Raw genomic sequence first — 10,857 nt, 5'->3', positions numbered from 1 at the left:
GCCTAGAACTCCTGAGCTCAAGTAAGCCTCCTGCCTCAGCCTCCCTCCCTAGTAGCTGGGACTGCAGGTGAAAGCCACTATGCCCGGCTAACTTAAACAATTTTTGTTGTTGTTGTTGTTCATACAGCATCTCACTATGTTGCCCAGACTCTTCATAATAGTTTTTGTTGTTGTTGTTGTTTGTCTGTTTGTTTGTTTTGAGATGGAGTCTCACTCTGTTGCCCAGCCAGAGTGCAGTGGCACGATCTTGGCTCCCTGCAACCTCTGCCTCCTGGGTTCAAACGATTTTCGTGCCTTAGTCTTCCGAGTAGCTGGGATTACAGGCATGTGTCATCATGCCAGGCTAATTTTTGTATTTTTAGTAGAGACAGGTTTCCACCATGTTGGCCAGGCTGGTCTTCAACTCCTGACCTCAAGTGATCCACCCACTTTGGCTTTCCAATGTGCTGGGATTACAGGCATGAGCTACTGTGGCTGGCCTCATATAGTTTCATATGAAGAGTTTTATTCCAAGCTCCAAGAGATTGTTGAAAGACAAATTATCAGAAGATCTAGAATTCTGCTGATGTTACCACTGACTGGAAAAAATCAGTGGTATCTTTTCTTTACTGTTCTCTGATACTTGCTCCCAGTTCTTAAAGCTGATGTACATGATGAAGCTAGTGGTTGGCCAGGAAATAGCTTATATTTGCAGAATCCTCTTCCTTCTGCATGTCATGGTGACGGTATCAGGAAACATGAGGACTCAGTAAATACAGGCTAACTCAGTACATTTTACTTTGGGGTCTTTGTCTATTGTTTGCAAAAAAACTGCTGAATTATTTGCTTGAGATTTGGAATTTAATACACTTTAGGGATTTTATAATAAATTAATGAAACTGAAATCACCTTGATACAAAACAATACTGACATTTTATATCATAAAGCAACTTTTCCACATGCTTGTTATTATAAGAAATATGTTAATCATCTTGTAAAATGCCTAACTGCTAGGGCAAGAAAAATTCTTAGCCAGAGGTGTTTAGAATGTCTATTTCATTACTTTAACATTTTCTCTTTTTTTGAAGACTGGAAAATTTGGGACATATTCCCCATTATTTGAGATAACGCTTATTGAGTACTTAGTGTAGGTTAGCAACTGTTCTAAGAGTTTTATATAAATTATAACTATTTAATTCTCATAATAATAAGTTTATATATATTTAATCCTCCTTATAATCATGACAGTGGTGTTGATTATCCTCCCTCTAAGTTTGCAAATAAAGAGATTGATACCCATAAAGATTATAACTTGCCTAGATGGATTTACAGAAAGATTTATTACTAGCAATTTGTTATATTATTTTGCATCTCTCTTATTGTTTACATTTGCACACTATAGGACAACGTCACTATGTTTAATAAGAAAAGTCAATCTTTGAGTGGTAATTGAATGGGTAACAAACATTTCTGAAGGTTTTCATATCCCTAAAAGCATTTTGAGAATGCTTATCTGAGACCATCCCTGAATTTTTAGCCCCAGAGTCACCAATTTGGTATTTTCTGTTTATACTTAAGTTTACCTTGAGAAATAGTCACTTCCTTTGAAGCGGAAAATCTCATAAGATCTTTTGCTTCACATCCATAAATCCTTTCTCAGCAGAGACTCATGGACGGGCTAGAAGCTGTATTCAGTCATCTTTAGAAGCACATGGGATATTGATCAAAGGGGTGGGGAGGTGGGGAGATGGGAAGGTGAGGGGTGGTTGAGTGTACTCCTTGGGTATCATGGCTGTCCCTTCTCTTCTGCTTCTTTGTACTTATTGAGAAGTCTGTCTTCCATTTTCTCCTTCCCCATAAACAAGTGTGTGAATTCTTTGGAGGCAAATTGTCTTGTTTTAAAATTTTTACTGCCCTAACTTTGACTGTAGTGCTTTACACATGTGAATGTGCTTGGGTTGAAATTTTATTCATTTTACCATTAGTAATTGTTTGAATCACAGGAAAATCCACATAATTATTCAGTTTAACTGGCCATTTAGTTTTATAGCATTTGAAGTAGAAATTGTTTTAATTCTAGGGACTAATTTGGCATAATTTAAAAATCTTCGTAGTTTTGGGAACTTGAACCCAATGAATTCATAAATGTTGGTTAAATTTTGAATTATGTGTCTCTAACTGTTCTCGGTACCTGAAATATCCTAGTTTCTTCCATGAGGAAAATCTCAGAATAGCACGCCACATTATGGTGTTTTAAAACGAGTGGGAATTTTGTATGTTACGAGTTCCGGTAGCTGTTTGGTAACTTAGTTTTATATTAGAAAGGTTAAGTAGCATGCCCAAGGTCATACACTGATAAACATGAGGCCAGTAATTAGATATATCTGACTTCACATTCCACATATTTCCTTACACTGTTTTGCAGTGTAAATAAGTGGTTGAGAAGATACCAAAGTAGGTATCTGGTTCATCTTCTGAGAAGCAGAGCTAGAATTCTCCTGGCTAGCAGTTATCCATCTAATGCACATATGTCTAGAGCTGGCCAGGCCTTTAGTTTACAAAATAAATAGAAAGCCTTGTCCCTGCTCTGGAGGAGCTTGCTGCCTTGTCAGAAGGTGAGATATGTTCAAATAAAACATTTGGGGAAACCATTTGAGACCTGGTATAATGAAGTGCTAAGATTGTGGACAGGGCGGGGAGGAAGTAGGCCTTCTTGACTAGTTCAGGCTACAGTAGTTGGAAAGACTACAAGAAGCCAGCAGGCTTGAGTCATGCCCTAAAAGAAGGATTGGTTTAGAAAAACACGAAAGGGAACTACTAACATGTATTGTGTGCCTATTCTGTTCTAGGCAGGTGTCAGGCGAAGTTTCATCTTATTTTGGTCTCACTAGATTCTTGCAAAGCTTATCTGCATATCTAGGTTCTATAAAAGGTTAAGAAACTGAAGCTTCTAAAGTAAATTAGGCCTTAGTTATCAAATATTGTCTGCATTGTGCACCTTCTTTTTTAGCCCTTTGTCTTTGTTTTCATACTTTAGTTTTAGAGAATTACTCCAAATTCATCATGATTGAAGACAATAAGGAGAACAAAGACCATTCCTTAGAAAGGGGAAGAGCAAGTCTCATTTTTTCCTTAAAGAATGAAGTTGGAGGGCTTATAAAAGCCCTGAAAATATTTCAGGTAAGCATTTTCCATATTTTTGCACAAAATTCTTCTAGAAATGAATCTCTAAAACTGTATTTAAAATACAGAGCAACATAACAAGACTCCATCTCTTAAAAAAAAAACAAAAACAAATTTAGCTGGGTGAGGTGGTGGACACCTGTAGCTCCAGCTACCTGGGAGGCTGGGGTGGGAGAATTGCTTGAGTCCAGGAGTCCAAGGTTACAGTGAGTGAGCTATGATCACACCACTACACTCTAGCCTGGGTATCAGAGTGAGATTTTTTTTTCTCTCTCTCTATATATTTATGTATGTTATATATATAAATTCTACATTTTTATATAATATACATATATACATATATACAAATTATTGCAAATTCTTCGGAGGTGGAGTACAAACATTTGTTAAGAACTTGCATTTCTAAAATAGTGCTGAATTCTAACAAGGGATACAAACAATTTACAGAGGAAGTGATACAAATAGCTACTTTGGGAAACGGGGGAGAAAAAATTCACTTCATAGATTTTAGAGAAGCAAATTTTAGTTTTAATAAAGTATTAACATTTTATTGATATTTAATCAGACATTTTTAATTATATACTTGAGATTTAATGATATAGTCATAGTGTATTTAATGATATTATTTTCATGTAGCAAAGATTCTATAGTGACACTGTCCCCTACTGTCAGAGCTTCATTGCATTGGAGGTGCATTACCCTCCAATGCACCTTTGGCACGAGGGTAAATTTGTGTACCATGTAGGGAAACTATCTGGTAATATGGATTATGAGCCTTAAAATGTTCATACTTTTGATCCATAATTCTAATTTCGTAAATCTGTCTTAAAAATATGGATCAGTCAAGCAGAACATGAATATTTACTGAGTCCTTACTATGTGTCAGGTACCACACCAGACACTAAGGATGTGGAGCTGGACGAAGTAAACACAGTGCCTGTTCTCACAGAGTATATAATCTAGTGGGGAAGGCAACACTAAACAAACAACTGCTATAAGTGAATAATTACTATGTGTAAAGTGACACGAAACAGAAGTACCAGATATTGTGACAGCGTTGAACTTAGGGGACCTAACTGAGTTTAAGAGCTCAGGGACACACAAAGATGTATTGTTTATAGGAACTAAAAATTATAAATAATCCATTTGTCCTAATATAGGGGGATGTGGAATTGTGCCAGCGGAACACCACTGTGGTTAAGCTCTGGTCTCCAGAGACAGACCACCTGAATTCAAATCCTTGCTCTGTCACTTATTACCTGGGTGATCGTGGGCAAATTGATTAATCTCTCCACACTTCAGGATTTATGTCCATAAAATGAGAACTCTACGAACATCATAGGGTCATTGTGAGCATTAGTACAGTTAATATCTCTAAAGTGCTTAGGATGGTACAGTACAAAGTAAGTGATCAATAGATGTTAGCTATGTTAATAATCATATGACATACTATTATATAGCTGTTTGCAAAGAATATTTCAAAGAATTAAAAATCTGAAATATGGATAGTCTAGAAGAGCTTGTAATGAAAGGCATCAGTTTTCTTACCTAATACATACCATATTCTCAGTCCCACTCCCTAGAGGCAACCTCTTTTAACTATTTCCAGCCTTTAGCTTTTTTGGTGGTGAGTTTATGAAATCTGAACATTGCTCTTATATGTCTTTTCGAGTTATCAACTTCACACTATATTCATTTACTTTCTATTATGAATAATGATACTGATACCACCTCCCTCCCTTCCCTCTCCCAGTCCTTCCAAATCTGATAATTGTATTATTACTTTTAGCTATTCTATTGATTACATTTGAGTCTTTAAATAAAATACCTGTGTGCCTTCTTCCATCAACTTTTTAAATTTAATTTTTAATCAAAAAATAATTGTGCATAGCTTAAGAACAACTCAACCCATACCATAAAACATATTTTTATAAAAGCAGTCTTTTGCTCCATCTCTCTTCATTCCTAAGTTCCATTTAATTTTTTTGCAACCTTATGTGCAGAAGCTTGAGTTAATCACACTCATTAAATCACGTGTACACTATCATTGTTGATTTGTGCAACCTCTTCCTGTTTTATTTCGTTCTTCAATTCTATCTCCATTTCTCTCTTCTGATAGAGAACTGCTCTCATATGTTTGATATGTACATTGAATTATTTTTATCTGCACTTTAGAATATGTAGTTTTCGTGTGTGCATATATTCGTAATTTATATAATCATATTGTGCTATAAAGATTCTTTTTCCCATCCAGCACTGTGTTCTTAAGACCTGTGAACGCTGTTGTGTGAACATCTCATTCATTCTTCTAACTGCTACATGGTGTTCTCTGGGTGTGTCTCCATCCATTTTACTTATCCCCCACCTTGTGGAGGCAACCATCTTCAACTCTTTAGACTGTTTTTCTAATATTTACTTCCACACTTATAAATTATATGCTTATTCTGCTTCTACTTCTTGATTTCTAAAATTATATGTAATTATCTATTGATTTTCAACAATGAAGCAAAAATTTAGGTTTCTTGACACAACTCCCCCTCCCATGGCCTCTTCAGCTTGCTTTCCACTCGTCTTCCCAATGCATTTGTGTCCCAGTTTTTGGCTCTGTCAATCTTTAATGTTTTTATTATTAAGATTATGTAAATATTGTTTGAAGAAGAGCCATAGTATCCACCTTTGTGACTCTTCCTTTCTTGTGCAAGAGGATTACAGCATAGTGTTTAAGCGCATCGACTGTGGACCTGGACAGCCTAGATTTGAATTCTGGCTCTGACACTTGTCTCCTGGGTGCTTCTGGCCAAACTGCTTAACCTCTCTACGCCTCTGTTTCTGTAATTGAAATGACGGATAGGGAATGTTTCACGTACTACTTCTACTTTATCTGAATTTTCCAGACTGTGTTTTTCTCCCAGATGAATTTTGAAATTATTTAATTACATTTCCTCACCAAATTCCATTGAGATTTAAATTTAGGAATAATTGACGTTTTTGTATCTTTTTTTTTTTTCCTCCAAAAACATAGTTTGGCTTTATATTTATTCAAGTCATCATTTAGAAAATATTTACAAATGCATTATTAATGTAAAAATGTATAAGAAATAGATGAAATGAAACTCTTCTCTATACCTGATCAATCCCAGTATATTTTATAACTGACTTCTATTGATTCTGTGATAAATTCTATGTTCCCAGATAAACCCTGCCTATTCTAATTTCCTAATATCCTCTATCACTCACTCCTCTTTCTTGTTAGCTCACGTTCCCTGAATTTTTTTTTTTGTTTTAGAAAGGGTCTCACTCTGTCACCCAGGCTAGAGTGCAGTGGCACAATCACGGCTCACTGTAGCATTAACCTCCTGGGCTTGAGTGACCCTCCCACCTCAGTATCCCAAGTAGCTGGGACTTATGGTGTGCGCCACTACACCTGGCTAATTTATTATTTTTTTGTAGAGACGGGGTCTTGCTACATGGTCCAGGCTGGTCTTGAACTCCTGGGCTTAAGTGATTTTTCCACCTTGGCCTCCCAAAGTGTTGGAATTACAGGTGTGAGCCACCACGTCTGACTTATTCTACCTATTCTTTAAGATTCATTTAAGTTCCCGCCTGCTCCATGAAACTTTCTACTCTCTCTTAAGTCGTAATGCTTTTCCCTTTGCCGAGCATCTGCATCTGAACACTCTTTACTTTATTTTCTTAATCTTCCATGTGTTAGCCAACTAGAATGTAAATACCTTTATGTCTTTCCTTTATATTCTTCACAGCTCTCACCTAGTTGCATGGGTGTTCATTAAGTTATTTTAGGATGCACTGGTTAGTATTGGAGATTATCTGCTCTAACTTTCTCGTTTTTTTAGATGAAAAAACTATTGGGTGATTGGTTCTCATGTTTCATTATCATGTCCCCAGCACTCTTCCTCAGCTACCCAAATTGGAAAGAGAACATACCCTCCTCCCACACTTCTACACACAGCACCCCCATCTTAGGCTGACTTGGAAGAGGTCAGAAGAGGAGATCTGGTTCAGCTGTTACTAAGACTGTAGCTTAAGAGATTTGAGGTATTAAATACTCTGTGCTCAAGCTGTTCATCTAATTTTATTAAATGAATTTTTGAAAGGGAAACTCTTTTTTCCCCAGGACTAACATTGGTATCACTTTTTGAAAACTAGCTTTTATTTATGAGAATTTTCAAAAGATTCCTCTTAGCCAGGAAACTTAATAGTATTTTAATTTGAATTCTGATTAATTCTGACAATCTGAAGGACCTCTAGTGTGTGTTATTTTATTGGTTTCTGGAGGGTGGGATGAATTTTGAAAACTTTTCTGACTGGTACATAATTTTTAAGAAGGAATTATTTTGTTGTTGGCAGCACTAAAAACAGCCTTTTCCCCTTTGGCTGTTGTGAGAAGTCTGAATCTGATTTTTAGTGGTAATGAAAGTAGCCTGCTCAAAGACTATTAACATTTGAGGCAGTTACATGAAATCTTTACCCTGTGCTTTACACAGGAGAAGCATGTGAATCTGTTACATATCGAGTCCCGAAAATCAAAAAGAAGAAACTCAGAATTTGAGATTTTTGTTGACTGTGACATCAACAGAGAACAATTGAATGATATTTTTCATCTGCTAAAGTCTCATACCAATGTTCTCTCTGTGAATCCACCAGATAATTTTACTGTGAAGGAAGATGGTAAGTTCGAAAGGTGAAAATACTACTTAGAAGATGAAACACCTAATGTGTGTTCAATCTTATATTTATCTTGAAAACATGAAAATAATAAGACACAATCTCTCCAAATTGCTTATAGTCTGGTAGTGAAGGGAACACAAAATATAGTTGCTCAAGATATCAAAGAAAAATTATAAAGCAACATTTGATCTAGTGTAAGATAAGTGAAAAAGAAAATCTTGAGTATAAGAAACAGCTGGGTGTGCTGGCTCATGGCTGTAATCCCTGCACTTTGGGAAGCCAAGGCAGACTCACTTGAGTCCAGGAGTTCAAGACCAGCCTGGGCAACACGGAGAGACCCAGTCTCTGCAAAAAATACAAAAATTAGCCAGATGTGGTGGCATGCACCTATGGTTCCAGCTACTCTGGAGGCTGAGGTGGGAGGATCACCTGAGCCCAGGAGGTTGAGGCTGTAGAGCCGAGCTGAGATCATGCCACTGCACTCCAGTTTGGGTGACAGAGCAAGACCCTGTAAAAAAAAAAAAAAAAAGAAAGGAAAGAAAGAAAGAAAGAAGGCAGGAAGGCAGGCAGAAAGAAAGAAAGAAAGAAAGAAAGAAAGAAAGAAAGAAAGAAAGAAAGAAAGAAAGAAAGAAAGAAGAAAGACAACACAATTTGGCATAATCAGGGATTGATTATCTCTCATTCCAAAGCATCAACATTTCTTGATTTGAAAAACCTCTAATTCACAATCCCTGAGCACTTAGTAAGTCTCATAAGACTTGGCATCTAGCAGATAGTAAATGAATATTTAAATTTGTTGCAAATGTTGACAGTTGCTGACAACTATGAAATGACACACAATATGTATAGCAGGGGACTCGTCCATGGCCTGTTAGGAACCAGGCTGCATAGCTGCAGTGGGCAGCAGGTCCGGCGAGCCTTACCGTCTGAGCTCTGTCTAGGAGCGTGAACCCTATTGTGAACTGTGTGTGCGAGGGAATCTAGGTTGTGTGTTTCTTACGAGAATCCAATGCCTGATGAAACCATCTCCCGCCTCCCCATTCTTGGAAAAATTATCTTCCACAAAGCCACTTCCTGGTGCCAAAAAGGTCAGGAACAACTGATGTACAGCATTCCTTCCAACAGTAGATGAGAAAGCAATAAAGCCTTCTAAAGTTTCAGGTACTCAGGTAGCAAAGATAAAGGTTAAGATCTCTACTGGTGAAAAAATCCTTGAAGTTCACTCAAGGCAAAAGACAAATGGATAATTTAGGTACATTTTACATATGGTACTCAATCTAAAATAATTTCTTCAGATTCACAATATTTAAGATGTAATCAGGACTGCTATTCATCTGCTATGCGTTCCTACAGCTATATAATTATTAAAATACTGATATATCTCCACTTCTGGCTGGCAGAGAGCTGCTTCCCCAAGTCCCTTGAGGGCTCTTCACCATGCCTGAAGCCTCTGTTGCTCCAGATACCACCCCCCACCAGGAAATCCCACACCCATCATTAACAACTAAAGGGTTAACACCTTGGAGAGCAGAAGCCTAGGACTCTGCTGATGTCTATTTTGAGTGATTACTGCTCCTGTTGTATTTGTTGTTAAATCCCTTGAATATCACTCCTGGGTATGTTAGAAAGAGCAATATGCTGGGGCAAGAAGAGCTGAGTTCTAGTCCTCTGTCTTCCAAGAGGAGTGCATTACCTAGGGTAAATTACCTCTCTGGAATTTGGTTACCTCATCTGTAAAATGCAGAGGTGTATAGATGACTAAATAGTTTAGTTGATACACCAGCCTTGTGACAGATATTTCTACTAAGAAATAGGGATGCAAAAGATATAGTCTCCACCCTACAGTTGTTTCCAGTCTTTTCATGTAAGACAGACATATAAATAGGTACATTGTAATAAAACATAGTAAAAGCCTTTAGAGAGAGACATAAAGTCACAGGAACCCAGGGAACAGATAATTAGCTCTGTCTACAGGGTCAGGGAAGGCTTTACGGAATGAGAAGATCTCATTAGATTTGGGTCTTGAAGGATATGAAGGATAGTCTCAGGAAAACAGACGGGCAGGGTGGGGCAGGCAATGGGAGTGGAATAGCTATTCCAGACAGAAGAGTAGCATTTATAAAACCCCATGGTCTTATGAGGGCTTGTGTGTCTGAGGAATGGTGAGAAGATCAAGGTGGCAAAGACAAATGATTTCTAAGACCTTTTCCACTGGCAAAAATAAATGAAGTTTTTATTAAGTTTGTACCTTGGTCTGTAAGTAAAGTTGTGCATCTTTTTTCTGGTTTTGTAGAATAACTCATTATGTAGCTTAAGCATTTTTAAAACTTTTAGTCTGTTTCTAAAGTACAGTATTTCTCCAAAACTTAGAACATCAACCTGAAGACTCAAAAAAAATTAAAGTTCAGAAATTTTGAATAAATTTTACTTTTTAGAAATAGGGCAATTTACTTAACTCATACAAATCTTGCCTTGATGTACAACCTTAAATTAAAACTCTCATCCAACTGAATTTAATTTTCTCTTCTTTATTGTCTTAAGATTGTCTCTTCAACTTTTAGTGTTTCTTTTTTTATTTTTTTTAATTTTCAGGTATGGAAACTGTTCCTTGGTTTCCAAAGAAGATTTCTGACCTGGACCGTTGTGCCAACAGAGTTCTGATGTATGGATCTGAACTAGATGCAGACCATCCTGTAAGTATTTTCTTTTTTTTTTTTAAGACCAAGTCTTGCTCTGTTGCCCAGGCTGGAGTGCAGCGGCACGATCTAGGCTTACTGCAACCTCTGCCTCTCGGGTTCGAGTGATTCTCCTGCCTCAGCCTCCCAAGTACTGGGATTACAGGTGCCCACCACCACACCCAGCGAATTTTTGTATTTTTAGTAGAGACGGGGTTTCATCATGTTGGCCAGGCTGGTCTCAAACTCCTGACCTAGGGTGTTCCACCTGCCTCAGTCTCCCATAACAGGCAGAAGCTAGCACCCTGTAAGTATTTTTTTTTTTTTTTTT

General features: G+C 37.3%; 1 protein-coding gene across 1 annotated transcript in view; it reads left to right on the top strand.

The window, feature by feature from the left end:
• Positions 1–1,379: 1,379 nt before the first annotated feature.
• The window catches only part of TPH1 (tryptophan hydroxylase 1), a 21,992-nt gene continuing 12,514 nt past the window's right edge, over positions 1,380–10,857 (top strand). The window contains exons 1-4 of the mRNA XM_011937445.1: positions 1,380–1,436; positions 3,017–3,159; positions 7,668–7,851; positions 10,444–10,544. Coding sequence (XP_011792835.1) covers positions 1,433–1,436; positions 3,017–3,159; positions 7,668–7,851; positions 10,444–10,544 — 432 coding nt within the window. The 5' untranslated portion in view covers positions 1,380–1,432. The remainder of the gene's footprint in view (positions 1,437–3,016; positions 3,160–7,667; positions 7,852–10,443; positions 10,545–10,857) is intronic.

Source organism: Colobus angolensis, unplaced genomic scaffold (genome assembly GCF_000951035.1).
Source record: "Colobus angolensis palliatus isolate OR3802 unplaced genomic scaffold, Cang.pa_1.0 Scaffold164, whole genome shotgun sequence".
In the NCBI taxonomy this organism is placed as follows: Eukaryota; Metazoa; Chordata; class Mammalia; order Primates; family Cercopithecidae; genus Colobus; species Colobus angolensis.
Note: the sequence above shows the minus strand (reverse complement) of the source record. Positions and strands in the feature narration are given on the sequence as shown.